Source organism: Triticum urartu, chromosome 2A (assembly GCF_056163025.1).
Source record: "Triticum urartu cultivar PI428250 chromosome 2A, HENAU_Tu73, whole genome shotgun sequence".
Taxonomy (NCBI): Eukaryota; Viridiplantae; Streptophyta; class Magnoliopsida; order Poales; family Poaceae; genus Triticum; species Triticum urartu.
This window is the reverse complement of record NC_141874.1, coordinates 736,785,365-736,807,805: the sequence shown is the minus strand read 5'-3', so window position 1 is coordinate 736,807,805 and position 22,441 is coordinate 736,785,365. Positions and strand designations below refer to the sequence as shown.

The window sequence follows — 22,441 nt, the reverse complement described above, 5'->3', positions numbered from 1 at the left end:
CGGGTTCTTCATGCTCGAAACGATCGCTAGGGCACGTATTTCGGTGAGGCTCTCGTCTCACATGCTTGTAAGGTCTCTGAATTTTGGTATAGTTCCGTATCTGTTTTCTTTACTGATTGATTGTTGATCAGCGTTTATATTGGTGCTTCACCTGATGAGACAGACCTTCGGCTGGTGGAGAAGAGCTGGTTATGCCAAAGTGCAATTTGCTGAAAACACAAATGATTTCCATCACCTCTTGATCACGGAAGTACGTTGAAACTCCTTGTATATCTGTCCATCCATTGTTCTGTCAAAATGGACTCTATTTAACTGCTACATATCATGTTTTACTGAACTAGATGAAAATAAGTGCATATAGAATGTTGTGTAAACTGAAAACTAAGCGTGTCAGTTCTCTATGAGTGTTTTCTATTTGAGGAAGTCTATGAACGAAATTGACATGGAAGCAGAATGCAAAAGTGTCCGTCATACAATCAGGACATAAAAACAAATCACACAGATAATGTGACCAGTTGATGTGTCCGTCATACAATCAGGACATAAAAACAAATCACACAGATAATGTGACCAGTTGATGTACTATCCAATGCTTAAGCAACCAACAGAATTCAGTATACAACTTCACATAAAAAGGAAAGAAATACACTAGTATAAAAAACGCTCTTATATTATGGAACGGAGAGAGTAGTTCCAAATACAATGATGAAACATGACGCCGGTCTCTTATCTGTCGGGTGACTCTGTTTGATGCCTCTAGGAAGTTTCATCCTTGAAATAGCTCTCCCAACATCTTCTTGAAAACCTCAGGACTGCTGCTTTCGCGGCCAATGTGTTTCTCTAGCTCTGGATGCTCTCGCAGGTAGTCTCCGTAACCTGAAATGACTCTCTCGGCGATAGCTCTCCGCAGCACATCTCTGAGCCGAGGGTCCGGAACCTTTCAGAACTTCTGAGCCCGGTAAGTTTTTTGAAATGCCGACTCGAATTTGGCTAGTGAAGAGGTGTTGATCCAACAGTGGATTGGTCCAGGAAATCTCGATTTGGGTATGCAGGATAGGACATGTCCCCAAGAAACATCAAGGTAGCTATCCATGAACTTCTTACATTCAGGTGCAAGTTTAAGTTCAGACCATTGCTCAAGATAAAGCGATACTGATGGCTTAGAAACCTGTGCTACGAAATGGGAATTGTTGAGCAGGAACATGTACCTCAGGCTCGGATCCGAGCATAGCTCTGATTTTCTCTGAAGCAGATCCTCCAGATACTCCATTGTGTCATCTACCGGGTCACGAAGGTTTACGGTGTTGTTGCTCGGTGCACAGTTGTGCATCGACGCACATGCTTCCCTCATGGATGTGATGTAATCTACCATCAACCGACTGTTTCTGTGAACCCCGCCTCCTCCTCGAAGAATCTCAATAGCCCATGTGTCGTCCTCCTCCATGGGTGCCCTCACCTCCTCCACCAAGCTTGATAGGACCTCATATAGCATGTCTCCTTGTCTCTCCAGCGAGCCGCCTATCTCACTGAATATGCTTTGGGCTTCCGGAGAGATCACGACCGGATTACGATGCATTGGAGACACAAGCAAGGTTTTGGTTACCGAATGAGGTAATTTTACCGAGGGGGACTGATAAATGTGGTTACCACGGTTACCGAGAAATACCGACAAATACCGAGAATATTTCGAGCGAATTTTATAGTTGAATTTTGAATTCAAATAAGAAAATGAACGAATATTCAAACCAGAGACCTCTCAAAACAGGAACTAGGTTGCTACCAACATGCCATAACCAACTTTCATTGCATTAATTAGACCCTACATACCTTACTGTAAATCGAGTGTTTAAATTCAAAAATTTCAAAAAAAAGGTATTTTTTGCTCGGTATGACGATTTACCGAGGGGCACGGAAATACGTGATAACCATGGGAAATCTTGAAATTTCGACTGGTAACCAAAACCTTGGACACAAGTATACATGTTTAGTACGGCCTGTAAATTCTGCACCCTAAGAACAGGGGCGATAACGTCGACGAAAACGAGCATCTTGACAGTGCTCGCTTTGACAAACCGTGCGACGGCCAGCATCTGGTGAGCGGTGATGACCATAGCTTGGATACTGAAGGCAGTTACGGTCAGAGCTCGAATCCACCCACTACTAGGGAAAATGCTACTAGTATTGTTTGTTTTATAGCTAGTAGTAGCGCTTGTACAAGCACTACAGCTAACTGGTAGCAGTAGTGCAGGAAAGCAAGCGCTACTGCTATACCTAGTTGTAGTAACGCTTTGTAGGGGAAAGCGGTACTGATAATAGTAAGTAGCAATAGCGTTTTTTTTAAAACGCGGCTGCTAAGTTTTCATATATTTTTGAAAATGCAACTTACTGTTGTCGTAGGTTTTATATACAGTACTTACATCATATGATTTTATGACCATGATTAGTTATTATATAACAGTGGGTGAGATGAATGTGGATTAGATTCAAGTGAAGGCAACATGTGGTGCACATCGAAAGTACTACTAATTCAAATTTGAATCTAATCCATGTTCATTTCACCCACTGATATATATAATAACTTATCATGCTCATATAACAACTTAGCGTCACACATCATCGATCATAATAATAAATAACTCATCGTTGATATCATAATAACAAGTCCTACTCGATCATCATCACCATACAACTTCTACTCGTTATCATAATAACAAGTCATACTCATCATCATCATAGTCATCTAACCAACCCTACTTAATTGTTCTTAGCACATGATCATGAATATTAGTTAGGACCTAAATACCATCTCTAAGGTAAAAGAGTATAAAACAAGTTAGCCTCTGACTCTTTATTATCCTGTCTCCAATGCTTGCGCTTCGCACAATGTTGATTCCAAGTAGCTCCCTACGATTGACCATACATTTTTTCCAATCTTTGATTGTCATGTCTTTATCGGTTTTAGAAATCCGGTATGAACAACAGTGATGCGTAGGATGACCCGGCCGTAAGCTCATAACATCAAGGCGGCCTTCCGGAAACATCAGATGAGGCACACAATCCTTCGGAATTTTGTGTTGAAAAACATTGTAATAACTTCGTAGTTAGCAATGTAGTTAAGTTTTAGAAGAATTTATGCAAAATATGCACGGATGTTGTAATAGTAAAACAATCTTACCATGACATCTTCATAGATGTTACCGTAGTTCAACACGTGCACCAGTGGCATGTATTGACCATAATGTGTAGGACTTTGATAATAGATATTGTAATTCTCAAGATCGGTAATAAATGAGATCAGATGATTTTTCTCCTGATAAGTTAATTCTGAGCCATCGGTGTAGTAGGTTCTGTCTATCATCTTTCGCACATTCTTTAAAAAATGAAAATAAGCTATCAATGAAAATAAGTTGTCAATTATTTTGCAATAAACAATATAAATTACTTAATAACTGTGTTTGAGAAACTCACATAGCGGTAGAATTGGAAGCGTATCAACAAGGACCCAAATGTCCATATTGTCTTCAGCGATGTCAGGATCACCAAGATCAATGGTGACAAACATGCCCTCATGAAAATCAGGTCTTGCAAAGTGCTTCCCAATTCGGGCAACCAAAATGGGATACACTTTCAGAATTGTATAGATTTACATCAAAATCCATACCATGATGGGTCCTTAGGTGAATTATTTTTATTTCCATACTTTCATGATCTTCAAAATCCATCATCTCCAAGACATAGGGTCTTGCATGGCATGGGATAAGCTAGTCGAATTGTAAAATAAAAAATTACACATTGAAGTAGCAGTAGTCGTGCTTAATTACGTAAAAAACACTTGTCGTCGTTGCGTACCGTTTCAACATTGAAGGTCTCCTGGGGCTTAATGCTGAAGCGTTAACCTTCTACCAGGTGAGGCCTGTCGCACAGAGCCCGGTCGTCGCCGCACCAGTCGCACTCCGCCGGGGGACTTTCGACGTCCGACGACGACATTTCCTAGGTTCATAATTCAAAGATTAAACTTGTACAATTAAATATATGTACTACAAAAACTAAATTATATCATTATTATTCATCATGGGTTGACTATCGGTCTGTCAAGTCTTTTCTTGAAAACCCTCAGCTCACGTGGTGTATACATTCGACCGTTGGTGATGGTCGCTCCTCCCTTCGTCCCCGAGTGCACTACACCAAAATGCGTAGCATGCGGGAACGAAGGAGAAGCGACCCCCATGACAACAGTCGGGATTCTTCGTCCTCTCATATATGATGGAGGCTCTCCCTCACTGATTCCTCTCTAACATTTGCGACAGTCGGTGATGGTCGTTAATCCTCCTTCCCCTAGTGCATAACAAAGGTCTAGCACAAGGAGAAGGAGAAACAACCCCCACAACAACAGTCGGGATTCTTCGTCCTCTCTCATTTATGGTGGATACACTCCCTCACTGATTTTTCGACCGTCGGTGATGGTCGTTATTCCTCCTTCTCTAGTGCATAACAAAGGTCTAGCACAAGGAGAAGAAAGAAAAACGACCCCATGACAATAGTCGGGATTCTTCTTCTCTCATATATGGTGCAGTATTTCTCCCTCACACATTCGTTGACTGTCATGTATGGAGCCTCGACAGACTTAAAGTCAGCCTGAAATGTCGTTTAATTATCTTTCTAGAAAATCCAGGCCACTCGATATTTCCTACATATTCTAGCACAAGTCATGCCAAAATTCACGAAAAAATCCGACATGACCTTTGCTAAAAAAGGACATATCGAGCGCCTGAAATTTGCCAGAACGGAAATTAATCAACACTCTGGCAAAACATAGGCCACTCGGATGTGTTACCTGCAAACATGGCCAACCACTTGGGCAAGCACTTATCCTATTTGAGCAACACAAGATATACATGTTTATATCTACATCATATGAGCATTCAAACTTGATGGTCATTTGAAAGTGCAACTATCCCTGGGTGGTTTTGGTAATGACTAACAACATATAGCTCATTGAGCTAATGCTATCTCAAGATAAATATCTCAGGAAAGCTCAATGATTGGCATGGCATGGATTAGAAATGTGGACCCCTCAAAATGCTAAGGAGACATGTTGGCTCAAGCTCAAGACTCTACATTTTCTATTTTAGTGATCCAAGATCACATTGAGTCCATAGGAAAAGCCAATACTATTAAAGGGGGTGAGGTGTTGCGCGACTTGCTTGCTCAAAGTGCTTAGTGATATGCTCCAAAACCCTCAACCACTTTCTCATATCCACATATGTCCCAAACCAAAAGTCAAACTCGGCCCTACCAAAACTTTCTATCCGATGCCACCGAGTTCTATTGACATAGCCATTGCCACAAACCCTAGTCACTTCGGTCTCACCGATAGGGATCTCGGTCTCACCGAGATGGGATTGCAAACTCTCTGTTTTTCTTCGTAACGTTTCGGTCTAACCGAGATGAGCGATCGGTCCCACCGAGTTTGCAATGCAAACTCTCTGTTTCCCCTTTGTAACATTTCGGTCCAACCAAAATGAGCGAATCGGTCCCACCGAGTTTGCCTGACCAACTCTCTGTTTGCTTATTACCAAAATCGGTCCCACCGAGTTTGTGTAATCAGTCTCACCGATATTACGTTATGCCCTAACCCTAATGAAATCGGTCCCACCGAGTTGACATGTCGGTCCCACCGAAAATCCTAACGTTCACATTTTAAACTGAATCGGTCTGACCTAGTTTTCTGATTCGGTCCCACCGAGTTTGGATAATTGTGTGTAACGGTTAGATTTTGTGTGTAGGCTATATATACCCCTCCACCCACTCTTCATTCGTGGAGAGAGCCATCAGAACATGCCTACACTTCCATCATATATTTTCTGAGAGAGAACCACCTACACTTGTTTTGAGGTCAAGATATTCCACCCCCAGTTGCTTTCCACTCAAATCATCTTTCCACCAAATCCAATTCTATGAGAGAGAGTTGAGTGTTGGGTAGATTATCATTTGAAGCACAAGAGCAAGGAGTTCATCATCAACACACCGTCTATTACCCTTTGGAGAGTGGTGTCTCCTAGATTGGTTAGGTGTTACTTGGGAGCCTCCGTCAAGATTATGGAGTTGAACCAAGGGGTTTGTACGGGCAAGGAGATCGCCTACTTCGTGAAGATCTACCCTAGTGAGGCAAGTCCTTCGTGGGCGATGGCCATGGTGGGATAGACAAGGTTGCTTCTTCGTGGACCCTTCATGGGTGGAGCCCTCCGTGGACTCGCGCAACCGTTACCCTTTGTGGATTGAAATCTCCATCAACGTGGATGTACGATAGCACCACCTATCGGAACCACGCCAAAAATCTCCGTGTCTACATTGTGTTTGCTCCCTCAAACTCCTCCCTTTACCTTCATGTGCAATTGTTTACTTTCCGCTGCTATACTCTTAGAATTGCATGTGTAGGTAGATTACTTGACTTGTGCTAAGTTGTTAAAATCTGCCAAGACTTAAAATTGGGAAAAGGCTAGATTTTTATTAGGTCAAGTAGTCTAATCACCCCCCTTTAGACATACTTTCGATCCTACATCATTGCATTTCAATGGTCGAAAATATGAACAAAAACATTTCAAAATATCTTATAGGACTCATATTGACATGGAGATTTGGCTGGTCTCACCTCGAGGTCGGAGGGGGTCGATGACGGGGACAACGGCGGGGATGATGGAGGGGCTCCTCGTTTTCTACAGAAAACAAAATATAAACAAAAACCCTATAAAATATCAACTAATCAAATGCATACGCCTTGCATAGTGCTCTCTAATTTGAGCATTCAAAATAGGAGTAGTTCTCCAATTTGAGCATTCAATAAGCAAAACTAAATCATAAAATAAATTAGTATTCAAATTAGGATGCATTCAATAAGCAAAACTAAATCATCTCTTGAATCCATACATCGTCAAATATTATCACTAATACAGCTACAACCCTAGCGAATGACGTGTATCGGCGCGGGCGGTGGACACCCAAAGAGAAGGAACCATCACAGGATCATAGCTCCAGTGAGATCCTTGAAGAACCTGCCAGGTATTGTCGAACTTGCCCTCCAACGCAACCATGTAGCGATGGACGTGCTCGTCCTCCTCGCTGACACGGTGACGTACCACCTCCGTGGGGGACGAAAGCCTCCGCACCGTCAGTGGCCCACGCGACCGCCACCAAAGAAAGTTCGGGTCAACGACGGGCTGGCTCGTCACCAAGCTGCGCCCCCCGAAAGGTAGCACCTCTCAGTACCAGCCCGACGCAGCCCAGTCCCGGACATGGCCCCTCTGATCAAGCAGGCCTCCACCGTCGAGTCGACGACGAGGATGCGGGATAGGCATCGCCGACGTCGATGCGGGAATAATTGCTTTAATTAAAAAAATAACAACAAATGTGACATCTTAAAAATATGACATGTCCACTTCAAAACGAATCAACCTAAAATTATGTTAAATACACCTAAAACACCTAAATTCTATTAACTACACCTAATTAAAAACCTACATGTTGAACATGGTTCTATCATAACTCAGGTTCATACTATATTATTCTAAAATTAAACACCTAAAATACCTAAATTATTTTAACTACACCTAATTAAAAACCTACATTTTGAACATGGTTCAATCATAACTAGCTAGGGATCATATATAGTACATTATTCTAAGATTAAACACCTAAGATCATAACCTACTACATTATTCTAAGATTTGACCTACATTTTTCAATTGGCTAGGGTTCAAAATAAACTAGGGAGGAGGTGTTGGGGAACGTAGTATTTCAAAAAAATTCCTACAATCACGCAAGATCTATCTAGGAGAAGCATAGCAACCAGCGGGGAGAGTGTGTCCATGTACCCTCGTAGACCGAAAGCGGAAGCGTTTAGTAATGCGGTTAATGTAGTCGAACGTCTTTGCGATCCAACCGATCAAGTACCGAACGCACGGCACTGATACGTCTCCAACGTATCTATATTACTTTGTTCTCATACATGGATCCCATCTCAGATTTCATGGCCTCAAGCCATTTCGCGGAATCTAGGCTCGTCATTGCTTCCTCATAGTTTGTAGGTTTGTCATGGTCTAGTAACATGACTTCCAGAAAGGATTAATGTACCACTCTGGTGCGGACCATACTCTGGTTGATCTACGAGGTTCGGTAGTAACTTGATCTTAAGTTTCATGATCATCATTATTAGCTTCCTTACTAATTGTGTAGGAATCGCTGGAACTGATTTCTATGATGAACTACTTTTCAGTTCGGGAAAAGGTACAATTACCTCATCAAGTTCTACATTCCTCCCACTCACTTCTTTCGAGAGAAACTTCTTCTCTAGAAAGGATCCATTTTTAGCAACGAATATCTTGCCTTCAGATCTATGATAGAAAGTGTACCCAACAGTTTCCTTTGGGTATCCTATGAAGACGCATTTCTCTGATTTGGGTTCGAGCTTATCAGGTCGAAACTTTTTCACATAAGCATCACAACCCCAAACTTTAAGTAACGACAACTTTAGGTTTCTTGCTAAACCACAGTTCATATGGTGTCGTCTCAACGGATTTAGATGTTGCCCTGTTTAGCGTGAATGCAGTTGTCTCTAATGCATAATCCCAAAACAATAGTGGTAAATCGGTAAGAGACATCATAGATCGCACCATATCTAATAAAGTATAGTTACGACGTTCGGACACACCATGATGTTGTGGTGTTCCAGGTGGCGTGAGCTGCGAAACTGTTCCACATTGTTTCAAATGAAGACCAAACTCATAACTCCAATATTCACCTCCACGATCAGATCGTAGAAAGTTTATTTTCTTGTTACAATGATTTTTCACTTCACTCTGAAATTCTTTGAACTTTTCAAATGTTTTAGACTTATGTTTCATTAAGAAGTGTACCCATATCTGCTCAAATCATTTGTGAAGGTCAGAAAATAACGATACCCGCCGTGAGTCTCAACACTCATTGGACCGCATACATCAGTATGTATTATTTCCAATAAGTTAGTTGCTTGCTCCATTGTTCTGGAGAATGGAGTATTAGTCATATTGCCCATGAGCCATGGTTCGGAAGCATCAAGTGATTCATAATTAAGTGTTTCCAAAAGCCCATCAGCATGGAGTTTCTTCATGCGCTTTACATCAATATGACCTAAACGGCAGTGCCACAAATATCTTGAACTATCATTATCAACTTTGCATCTTTTGGCATCAATATTGTGAATATGTGTATCATTACGATCGAGATTCAATAAACCATTTATATTAAGTGTATGACCATAGAATGTTTTATTCATGTAAACAGAACAATAATTATTCTTTGACTTAAATGAATAACCGTATTGCAATAAACATGATCCAATCATATTCATGCTCAACGCAAGTACCAAATAACATTTATTTTGATCCAACACTAATCTCGAAGGTAGAGGGAGTGTGCGATGGTGATCTTATCAACCTTGGAATCATTTCCAACACACATCGTCACTTCGACCATAACTAGTCTGTGTTCATTCTGCAACTCATGTTTTAGTTACTACTCTTAGCAACTAAACCAGTATCAAATACTGAGGGGTTGCTATAAACACTAGTAAAGTACACATCAATAACATGTATATCAAATACACTTTTGTTCACTTTTCCATCCTTCTTATCCGCCAAGTATCTAAGGCAGTTCCACTTCCAGTGACCATTTTCTTTGTAGTAGAAGCACTCAGTCCCAGGCATGGGTCTGGCTTTGGGCTTCTTCATGGGAGCAGCAACTTGCTTGCTATTCTTATTTAAAGTTCCTCTTTCTTTCCCTTTACCCTTTTCTTGAAACTAGTGGTCTTGTTAACCATCAACACTTGATGTTATTTCTTGATTTCTACCTTCGCCGATTTCAACATCGCGAAAAGATTGGGAATTACTTCCGTCATCCCTTGCATTTTATAGTTCATCACTAAGTTCTAGTAACTTGGTGATAGTGACTAGAGAACTTTGTAAATTATTATCTTATCTGGAAGATTAACTCCCACTTGATTCAAGGAATTGCAGTACCCAGACAATCTGAGCACATGCTCACTGGTTGAGCTATTCTCCTCCATCTTGTAGGAAAAAGTACTGTCAGAGGTCTCATACCTCTCGACACGGGCATGCATATGAAATACCAATTTCAACTCTTAGAACATCTTATATGCTCCGTGGCTTTCAAAAGTTTGTTGGAATCCCGGTTGTAAGCCGTAAAGCATGGTGCACTAAACTATTAAGTAGTCATCATACCGAGCTTTGTCAAACGTTCATAACGTGTGCATCTGCTCCTGCAATAGGTCTGTCACTTAGCGGTGCATCAAGGACATAATTCTTTTGTGCATCAATGAGTATAATCCTCAGATCACGGAACAAGTCCGCATCATTGCTACTATCGTCTTTCAACTGATTTTCTCTAGGAACATATCAAAAATAAACTGGAAGCTACATCGCAAGCTATTAATCTACAACATAAATACGCAAATACTATCAGGCCTAAGTTCATGATAAATTAAAGTTCAAATAATCATATTACTTAAGAACTCCCACTTAGATAGACATCCCTATAATCATCTAAGTGATCACGTGATCCATATCAACTAAACCATGTCCGATCATCACGTGAGATGGAGTAGTTTTCAATTGTGCACATCACTATGTTGATCATATCTACTATATGATTCACGCTCGACCTTTCGGTCTCAGTGTTCCGAGGCCATATCTGCATATGCTAGGCTTGTCAAGTTTAACCCGAGTATTCCGCGTGTGCAAAAATGGCTTTCACCCGTTGTATGTGAACGTAGAGCTTATCACACCCGATCATCACATGGTGTCTCGGCACAATGAACTTTAGCAACGGTGCATACTCAGGGAGAACACTTATACCTTGAAATTTAGTGAGAGATCATCTTATAATGCTACCGCCGTACTAAGAAAAATAAGATGCATAAAGGATAAACATCACATGCAATCAATATAAGTGATATGATATGGCCAACATCGTCTTGTGCCTTTGATCTCCATCTCCAAAGCACCGTCATGATCACCATCGTCACCGGCTTGACACCTTGATCTCCATCGTAGCATCGTTGTCGTCTCGCCAAATATTGCTTCTACGACTATCGCTACCGCTTAGTGATAAAGTAAAGCAATTACATGGCGATTGCATTTCATACAATAAAGTGACAACCATATGGCTCCTGCTAGTTGCCAATAACTGTTACAAAACATGATCATCTCATACAACAATTTATATATCATCATGTCTTGACCATATCACATCACAACATGCCCTGCAAAAACAAGTTAGACGTCCTCTACTTTGTTGTTGCAAGTTTTACGTGGCTGCTACGAGCTTAGCAAGAACCATTCTTACCTATGCATCAAAACCACAATGATTTTTCATCAAGTGTGTTGTTTCAACCTTCAACAAGGACAGGGCGTAGTCATACTCGATTCAACTAAAGTTGGAGAAATAGCCACCCACTAGCCAGCTGTGTGCGAAGCACGGTGGTAGAACCAGTCTCATGAACGCGGTCATGTAATGTCGGTCTGGGCTGCTTCATCCAACAATACTGCTGAATCAAAGTATGACATGCTGGTAAGCAGCATGAATATTATCGCCCACAACTCTTTGTGTTCTACTCGTGCATATAACATCTACGCATAGACATGGCTCTGATGCCACTGTTGGGGAACGTAGTATTTCAAAAAAATTCCTACGATCACGCAAGATCTGTCTAGGAGAAGCATAGCAACGAGAAGGGAGAGTGTGTCCACATACCCTCGTAGACAGAAAGTGGAAGCGTTTAGTAACGCGGTTGATGTAGTCGAACGTCTTCGCGATCCAACCGATCAAGTACCGAACGCACGTCACCTCCGTGATATGCACACGTTCAGCTCGGTGACGTCCGTCGAATTCTAGATCCAGCTGAGGCCAAGGGAGAGTTTCACCAACACGACGGCGTGGTGACGGTGATGATGAAGTTACCGACGCAGGGCTTCGCCTAAGCACTACGACAATATGACCGAGGTGGTAAACTGTGGAGGGGGGCACCGCACACGGCTAAGAGATCAACTTGTGTGTCTATGGGGTGCCCCTCCCCCGTATATAAAGGAGGGGGGGCGGCCGGCCCCAAGGGGCGCGCCCAAGGGTAGGAGTAGGATTCCCTCCCTTTCCTAGTCCAACAAGGAGGGGAAGGAAGGAGGAAGGGGAGAGAAGGAAGGAGGGGGCGCCGCCCCCACCCCTTGTCCAATTCGGACTGGGCGGGGGGGGGGGCGCCACCTCCTGGCCGGCCCTCTCTCCTCTAAGGCCCATGGTGGCCCAGTAACTTCTCGGGGGGAGGGTTCTAGTAACCCTCCGGCACTCCGGTTTTATCTGATACTATCCAGAACACTTCCGGTGTCCGAATAACATGGTCCAATATATCAATCTTTATGTGTCAACCATTTCGAGAATCCCCGTCATGTCCGTGATCACATCCGGGACTCTGAACAACCTTAGGTACATCAAATCACATAACTCATAATACATATCATCATCGAACTTAAGCGTGCGGACCCTACGGGTTCGAGAACTATGTAGACATGACCGTGACACTCCGGTCAATAACTAATAGCGGAACCTGGATTCTCATATTGGTTCCTACATATTCTACGAAGATCTGTATCGGTCAAACCGCATAAGAACATACGTTGTTCCCTTTGTCATTGGTATGTTACTTGCCCGAGATTCGATCATCGGTATCATCATACCTAGTTCAATCTCGTTACCGGAAAGTCTCTTTACTCGTTTTGTAATGCATCATTCCGTAACTAACTTATTAGTTACACTGCTTGCAAGGCTTATAGTGATGTGCATTACCCAGAGGGCCCAAAGATACCTCTCTGACAATCGGAGTGACAAATCCTAATCTCGATCTATTCCAACTCAATAAACACCATCGGAGACACCTGTAGAGCATCTTTATAATCACCCAGTTAGGTTGTGACGTTTGATAGCACACTAAGTGTTCCTCCGGTATTCGGGAGTTGCATAATCTCATAGTCATAGGAACATGTATAAGTCATGAAGAAAGCAATAGCAATAAACTAAATGATCATAGTGCTAAGCTAACGGATGGGTCTTGTCCATCACATAATTCTCTAATGATGTGATCCCATTCATCAAATGACAGCAGATGTCTATGGCTAGGAAACTTAACCATCTTTGATTAACGAGCTAGTCAAGTAGAGGCACACTAGGGACTCTCTATTTGTCTATGTATACACACATGTACTAAGTTTCCGGTTAATACAATTCTAGCATGAATAATAAACATTTATCATGATATAAGAAAATATAAATAACAACTTTATTATTTCCTCTGGGGCATATTTCCTTCAGGAGGAGAAAGGAGGGAGGAGGAGTACCTCTCGGTGGAGGACGGCCCGTGCAGGGGGGGGGGGCGGCGGGGGAGGAGGGCCGATGCGGGAGGGCGGCCGGCGGGAGAGGAGGCCGGCGTGACAAAGGGTGGCCGGCGGGGAAGGAGGGCCGGCACGGGGGACGGCGGCAGGTACCTTGGGGGCGACAAGAGCGATGACGCGCGGTGGAGGCGAGTGAGAGTGTGAGGGGGAGAGTGAGGACGCGCGCGTGCCGCAGTGTGGATAAGGTGTCTGTAATAGTAGCGCTAGTCGGAAGAGGTATGTATACTGGTCGGAAGGTGCACATACAATAGCAGTAGCGCTTTCTGTATACGAGCGCTACTAGTATGCCTGGCCTGCCGACAACGGTCTGGCAATTATAGTAGTAGCGTGTTTTATAACTACTGCGCTACTGGTAAGTGTACTAGTACAAATGCCCATGTGTTGCACCGGGCAAAAAAAAATTGTACCAGTGTTCATTTCTTATATCCAATTCCAAAAAACAAACATTGGAAGTAAGGTTACACTCTTATTGTTGTTGGGAGCATGAAGTGTGGAAACCAGCCTAACTACCTTCGTCTGTTGGAAGAGTAGTGGTGCATGAAATAGACTGTCAATTGGTTTTATCTTTTGCTTTTCCGGAAAACATGAATATTTCTTTACTTTTTAAGAAACTGAACATTTTTTACTTTTTAATTAGAATTGGAACATGTTTTGAACCGAACATTTTATGAACACATACAGTTTTTTTACTGATTTTGTGAATATGAATATTTTTTTGAAACCAAGAACAATTATAAACACTCATTATCTTTTAAAAAACTGACACTCAGTGGCAGTAACTAAAAAATGATTGTTGGTGTCCGGACCATGGAGAATAGAGTTAAGATATTCTATCGGGTGGAGATGAGTGGTGTATTTACTTTTAGTGGGACATATAGATGTTGGCATGTTCTATACTATAAGAGAGTTTAATAACTAATCTATTTCTTTTTGGAAATTTCAAAACATTTGAATGCAAACAGACTTATACTATGTTGAATTTTTATATTTGTGAGTCTACGTTTGTACTGTGGTTTTCAAAAGAAGGTCTCCTTTAACCTTTGTATGCAACAATTTAATATGTCGTGTGTTGCACCAGAAGGAAAAAAAAAATCACCACATGTTGTTAGTGATTCATTCATGTTGCCACTTTCCATGTTCACCACCATCGTCAAAGATGATACAATTTTTGGTGTCCACAGTTGAAAAAAGTTGATGAATCCACATCCATGTCCCTCGACGTTGCATCAATCAGCATCACACTATCACCAGATGGGAGAGTAGTGGTGCATTGAAGTGGATTGTTTATATACACAGTTATGTGTTAATATTCATAAGCGAAAAGGGTTTTTCTATGCTGTTTTTTTAGAAAATGTTGGTTAAATATCATGATGCATAATAATATGAAAATGTACAAATTATTGTTGTAGATATGACGATACCATTACAAAAAAGATTGTAGATGAGTCAATTATTCAAGTATTGGCCCATTACGGAGCAAACGATCTCTCGGCAGTAAAAACTACGCATCACGTGCTCAAGATCACCATAGTTATGTTTTTTAAGCTAGGCCCAAAAAATTGAAAATAGCATGTCAACAAAATAAGATCAGAAAAGGACAAAGCATATTTTTTTCGTGACAAATATATAAAAGTAAGCTACATTCTATAGGATTGGTTCATCAATCTTCTGTCACACATCGTCACATCCCATGATGACTTGGGGTTTACACATGAGCAATCAGTAGTTTTCAAGTTCTCTACACATGTACTGGATAGCATTTTGGTCAGCTGGAGATAATAAGAATAGAATGTCAAAACTTCAAAGGAAAATATTCAAAGAAAATATATAATTATAATGAGCTCTTAAAACATCTTCCATGCAATTTTTTAAATTGTTTCTCACATAAACTTACCAGGCCAATCACGTCCTTCGTTCATGTTTCGAACAGCTGTGTTTTAAACCGCCCCCAAATTGGAGGAACATAAGGTCCTAGGTATTGCCAAATCTGCAACTAAAAAGTACTCTGATGTCGTACAAATATTTAAGAAACTAATAATCATGCAAGGAAGACCTTGTTGTTCTTCAGCCAATGGCAAAGCTGGTGACTTCACTGCTCATTGCTGAGCGAGTGAGTGTGCAACCAAGTTTAGGCATTCTGAAGTTTTCAAAGTTACCATGGTAAAAAAGAAAGAGCACCAACCAACATTTATTCACGAAACAACGAAATTAAATGATTCAGGACACATGTGAGTGCAACTGCTCTGAAAATGAGTGTCTTCACTATTTCAAGTAGGAAGCTGGCAAGTAGGTGAGATTCTTCTCCTCTGCTGAATCCATATAAAATTCAGTGCCCATCATTTATTCAATACAGTATAACAACACACCACCTTATTAGGGTGAGCATCACCACGTTGAACTAAACTGAACCAAAATCAAATCGAAGCCTTTTTCTACATGGCTATGGAGGGATTATCATATAGAGATACATAACATAAATCGCCCATAGAGCTGCTCAAGAGGCGGCGGTGGCATACGTACCGTGGTGTCGAGCTGCTGCGTGCAGACCGTGGAGTTGAGCTGTTGTGTGTGCGCGAGGATTTGATCGGCTGGGCGACCACGACATCGTCAAGATGAAAAAAATAACAGGCCCCTAACCAAGAAACATTGGTCATATGATGAAATCAATTAGCAGCAATCAACCACGAAAAGAAAATGGGTCAAATGGTACCTGCGGTTGGATGAGAGGGGAAAAGGAAAATCCAAGCAACAGCAGGAGCTAGAGCGGAGACCAAGGCCGCGCTTGGTATGGTTGTAATTCGATACAAGTGTATTTAACTTCCGGGTGTAACTTACCGGTCTAGAGCTTTTTTCAGCTGGAAACCAAAACGACCGGCGGAGACCTGTATATTTTACAAGCGTATTCAGATGGAAAACGAGAAACCAAACAGGGCCCAAACTTATATCTAATCCGACCAAACTGGATCACTATTTGTTCATCAGCGGCATCTACACATGGACAGGAAAAAAGATCAAGACTTTGATGCCTATGGGTTCTTAAAACTCTCAGGATCAATTGAATGGAGTACTAAATTAACTGAATTAATGGTTGTGCAGGATTAATCAATTAACACTCACCTGGATTGGATGGATGGATGTACCAAAATCATTAATCTATGCCAAACAGAGAAAGGTCCTTTATAAAAAGCCTGGAATTACTGAAAAAGTCTGTCAATGCTAGTAAACATGAAACTTCAACAACGTTGGTGTATGCATTGGTAATGCAAGCATTCATTCATATTAGCTAGAGGTACCTTCCAATAGCCGGGCTACTGAAAAAAATACATCCCCTCTCACCATGTACATGAGCATGCTTCCTCAAGGCAGCCACATCAACAAAGGTCTTGCCACAGTTGTCATAGTTGCAGAATAAAAGGATCTATGTGGCCGGTTCGACCTTGTGCGGCTGCGTCTCCAGCTCCTGCTCCTGCTCTTCTTTTCATTTTCCTTGAGGTTCCAGTACACATCCTATTTGAGCTCTTAAACAATTGAACCACAAAATTAGTTTTGTATGGTAGGAGTTGAATTAAGGTTTCATATACGAATTTAGAATTTGTACTCAGAAGTGGACATACAGTATCCCCGCAAAAAAAAATCCACATGTATAGTACATAGTTTGGAAAAAAATTACGAGAGTGGTTTTTTAGAACCCGGGTGCCTAGGCACCCTCTTATCCCTACCATCCATCCAGAATCTGGTGCTTAGAGATTTGTACCATGCACTGTAGCATCAGAATTCATTAGCAGGCCTAGTGCTTCACTAAGCGCGAGAGTATTGACAGATTTCAAACGATCCAGGGCCTAGTCTAGCGCTGTTCGGCCTAGCCTGATTCCACCTACGGAAAAAGATGAATAGTTGTTAGGAGTTGACATGTGTCTTTACTGTTCTTGACCCGCACTATTCATCTGGCTGGAATCTTTCTTTTCGGAGAACGCAGGCTGGTGTGATCTAAACACGACGAAGGAAGGAGAGAAGGTACTCTCTCCGGTCCTTTTTAGTTTGTATATATGATTTATTTAAAGTCAAGCCTCATAAAATTTGATCAACTTTATAGAAAAAAAACATTAATATTCACAACGTGAAATCAATACCAGCAGATGCGCTATGACTTAAAATTTCATATTGTATAATTTAACATGATAGATATTGATATTTTTTCATATAAATATGGTTAAACTTTACGAAGTTTGACTTCAGACAATTCTTATATGCAGAGTAAAAAGTACCAGAGGGGTTAGAAACTTGATATATAAACTGAAGCTGATGTGAAAGCAGTAGGGTCCCGCGTTGATTTGACCGTACTAAGGGACACGATGCAGGATATAATCTAGAGAGAATTCCTTATTTGACCCTTTCTTAAAGTTTGGTTCCTTATTTGGCCCAAGTAAAAATTTCTTCCCTATTTGACAACAAAAGTAACTTTTGTTCCTTATACGACACTTTCGTCCAATTTAGACACTAACGGTGTTAAGTGTGAGGTGAAAAGACCATGTTGTCCCTGTAATATTTTTGTACCCTGATCATCATCAATACAAAGAAGAGGTTGCTACACATCAACGCTACAAACCAAGGCAGGGTACGCACTCAGGCATGCAAAGGAAGGACAGGGCATGCACGCATGCACATAGCACCCAACAAAGCCAGCACTCAGGCATTTACACAAACAGTTGCTGGGCACGGCGAGGAAAGTCACGACGACATCTCTTCCGATTTCCAGATTGCAGCACGCAAGAGAGAAGGGGATCAACATTAGTCACTACCCCCGTTTGTGCAGCCGCCGGCGCCCCAGGAAGTCACACGCCGGCCATACGCACGAACAAGCAAGCACGTCACCAGCCTTGCGAGCAAGCCACATGCACACGTTCGGCCAACCTTAGCAAGCCAAAGCCCTTACCTGAGGGAGCGTGCATGCAACACCAGGCTAGCAGCACCGCTGGCTGCGCTGGTCGGTCTCTCCGCCGGGCGCTCTGGCCGGCCCCGCCGCTGCATCATGGCTCCACCGTCCCGCCACCCAGCGTTGTATCTGGCTATGTCCGACTACCGCAGGCGCATCTTTATCGCGACTGCCACGAACCGCAGGCGATACCAACGCCGTCCGCGACTCATGTAGACGCGCCATGTCCGGGTGGACGCCCGAGGCTGAGCCCGCCTCAGCGTCGTGGAACATATCCACTCTGCAGCCGCACTCACGAATGATGAACTAACCAAAATATTGGAGCATACATCCCTAAAACATGGATAAACTGATTTCCTTCTTCTTTTTACTACAGTCAGGATAGTCACACAATACACTAGGGGCAAAACGGTCTTTTCACCTTACGCTTAACACCTTTAGTGTCTAAAATGCACAAAAGTGTCATATAGGGAATGAAAATTACTTTAGGTGTCAAATAGAGAAGGAAATTTTATTTTGGGCCAAATAAGGAACCAAAATTTAAGAAAGGGCCAAATAAGAAATTCTCTCTATAATCTACATGAGATACACTGCATGCTCTGCCCATGTCTTGTCCTTTCACCAGTACACCGCATGCACAAAAAAAGATAGACAATTGCATGGCCTGACCTCCGTGCCAGGGCAACAGCGGTGCTGTCCGTGACATGCAGCCAGACCTACTCTGTGTGCTACAGCCTAGGACCAGCCCTGTTTTAGTCTGAAAATCCCATGCTTAATTAAAATCACAATGCAAGTGGTCTGCTGCTCTCTGCACCTCAGCACGAATCTTTGAAACAGTGGACGCACAGGATAAGGGGGTGCCTAGACACCCGGGTGCCATGACACCTTTACGAAAAGTTACTCAACGATATCTGTGAAGCAGAAACGTAAAACCAAAATTAAGATTAATAATAAACACTGTTCAAGATATCTTCCGATATTCCGATAAATTGGCCGATTTATCGCTTATCGTGGTCTGACCGATGAGATAAATCGGCCGATAAATCAACCGATATGTCGATAAATCGGTCGACATGCCGATAAACTGACCGATTTACCCCTTATCGCAGGTTGACCGATAAGTTCCCGATAAGCGATATCTCCGACATTGATAATAAACTATGAAACATTCTCATTCACCACAGAACACTACATAGCTGAAACTGGTGTTCACTTCCTCGACCACGTACCTGGCGCACATCACCTCCCCTTCCTGCTCGAAAAAGCACATCATAGAAGATTAGGATGTTTTATTTGAAGACTACATAAAATTTCTCTGTACCAGCCAAGTGCTTCTCAGATGCCATCTTAGATTGGTTCACAGGACAGAAACAAAAGCAAGGGTGTAATTGGTCCCTGCTGTCATGAAGATCCTGCAACACAAAACAAATAGCAGTCACTTCTGCACTAATCCAGACCAAAACAAATCAAGAGAACTATTAATTTTTCTGAAAAAAGATCAAGAGAACTATCCTAATCCTCACACATGAACATCCTAATCCTCACACATGAACATGGACGCACATCACACATCCAGCCGCGCACATCATGCCATGCCAGAGGAGAGAGGGGGCAGGAGATGAATGCTCTTTGAAGTGACCTGCCTTCTTTCTCTCCTTCTATTCCTTCTTCCTCTCCTTCTATTCCTTCTCTACAGAGAGCGGCCGTCCAACCTTCATGGCAGCCGTCGGTTGAACCCCGCAGGTCGCCGCCCACGGAGCCGCTCGTCGCCGCAGCCCCTGCGGAATCGCTAGATCCACCCGCCTCTGCTCCATTCCCGGTGCCGGCCCTCGCGAGCTCCTCCCATCGTCCTCCTGCATCGACCCGAGCCGCCATGGATGGCCGCTGTGTCCGCGTTGATTGTGGGCGAGCGAGCGCGTCCGACGCTTATGGCCCCGCCTCAGCGCCTCCCCTCCTGCTCCTCCTCTCGGCGGGGCAGTGTGCCGCCCGCGCCCTTTATGTGCTCGCCGCTGTCTTCCTGCTCCCGGTCCGATCAGAGCGGGCAGAAGCGATACATGCTTTATTAGTAGTTAAAGATTAAAGATAAAGATAAAAATAAAGATATAATAGCAGCGCTTTTTACGGTCAAGCGCTACTGATAATTAGTAGCAGCGGTGTCTTTTAAAAAGCGCTACTAGTAAGCTTCGGTGTATAAGGTTTTTCTGATAGTGACCGCTCAATTTGAGCCATGGCGCTGGCCGGAGCCATGCCGACGACTTGTCTTGGAGCTGAAGCTGCTGACATAAGCCATGCTCGTTGTGGATTTGAAGAACCCAGTCCACGTCAAGCTCAAAGAACCAATTCTCCATAGACCATAGCACGGTCCGGGCCACCGCATCCAAATGCTGGTGCGGGAGATGCGAGTACATGGAACGCTTGGATAATACAGTGTGTGTAACCGTCCCTAACCATTTGGCGAGCGACCATGGCGAGCTCGTGGCCGTGGGCGCGGAAATCCGTTGCGACGGCGGACGGCGAATGGGAGGAGCTGCCAGAGTTGCTATAGGAAACCGAAGCACCGTAGTCGCCGGAGCAGCTGGATCCGCTTTGACCGGACTGAGAGTGGGAGGAGAGAGTGGATCTTATCTGTGCTTCGGTCACTGCGACGGTCCGGATCCAGTCGCGGTAGAGGCCGCACGGCGGGCAGGCCGCCATGGATGCTACTTTGTGGATGGACGGCCTTGGTCGAGCTCGGTGAGATTGGCAGGGGAGGGAGATGAGAAGTGTGGAACGGGCAGCTGAGGGGTGCCGTTCTAAACGCTCCACTGGGACGGCTGTCGTGTTGAATAAGTGAGCAATTTTTTTCCTTAATTTTAATCCAGAAAAGCGTAGATAAAACATAGCAGCCGTAATATAGATGACACTGAAATCAAGTTTCCAAACTGTCTGCAAATGTCTAGGTCATCTAACACTATACATCAAACTTCCGTTCCGCTAGGCGATCCAGACGTCCTATATCACATAAACCTGAAGCAAAGCCAGAAAGTTTTGCGAGCGTCGAGACCTCTACCATGTAATCCAACACCGTCGGCCCTCACAGACCCCCTCTCTCCTCCTCCTTCCCCTATCAGTGAAATGATATGCACATTGTGTATTAAAAAAAACTCTCTCTCTCTCTCTCTCTCTCTCTCGTTTTGCTTCAACTGACACTTCGCTTTCTACGCCGCATTGGTGTTGGTCTAGAGCGGACGTGACTGGTCACTACCGCATGCCGACCAAACGGCACAACATTTATCCTAGTGCGGTGGTAGAGAAAGCTGCTTCGCCCCGCCACTCGTGTCGCATGTGCTCGCTCTCTGCTCCGTGTTAATGCCAGCTTAGAGTGGATGTGACTTGTACAAGCAGTAGTACTCCATGATCAGTTGCGAAAACTAAACTAGCTCATCTGGTTTCTTGTTTGGTCAAATGCAAACTAAACTAGCTGAAAATACACATCCAGGAGCAAATTCACCAAGATTTATGCATTACTCCTTATATTTCATAAAATTTGGTCAATTTTCAACTCAACCTGCTATTCACTGCACACAAACTAGATCAACCAGTACTGGATTTGGTCAACCAGCAACAAGAAAAGGTAAAAACAAGGCACAGAAGAGTGAATTCGCTTTTGCAAAATAACTTTACTGATCAATGTGAGTCTCTAATCAGCTTGAGAAGAAGAGAAGAGAGAGCAATAGATCACAAGTGCACCTTGTTGATAAGATTATCCTTCTTGAGGATGCAGAGCAAGACCCGGTCCACCACCGACATGTCGAGGACCCACATGAAGATCTTCACCAGAAGCCTGGCGACCCGAGGACATGGCCGCCAGAATTCAGAATTCGGAATTCAGCAGCAACAAGGGAAGAGGATGAGTAATACCATGAGTGGGCAAAACTGGTGGCGGGGCGGTTAAGGGTCGAACATTTGACATTGGGTCAGATATAGAGCTCGCCACTACCGGGGCAAGACTCGTCGTCGTCCTCCTCATCCACAGGGGAAG

The 22,441-nt window shown here is 43.1% G+C and overlaps 1 protein-coding gene across 1 annotated transcript; it reads right to left on the bottom strand.

Moving 5' to 3' along the window:
• Nucleotides 1-242: 242 nt before the first annotated feature.
• On the bottom strand, nucleotides 243-21,114 carry LOC147987421 (uncharacterized). Its single transcript, XM_087540336.1, has 3 exons — nucleotides 20,852-21,114; nucleotides 1,209-1,565; nucleotides 243-273 (listed from the first exon to the last, which is right to left on the bottom strand). Exons 1-3 carry the CDS (start codon nucleotides 21,112-21,114, stop codon nucleotides 243-245), a joined length of 651 nt encoding a protein of 216 aa, XP_087396462.1.
• Between the last annotated feature and the right edge of the window lie 1,327 nt (nucleotides 21,115-22,441).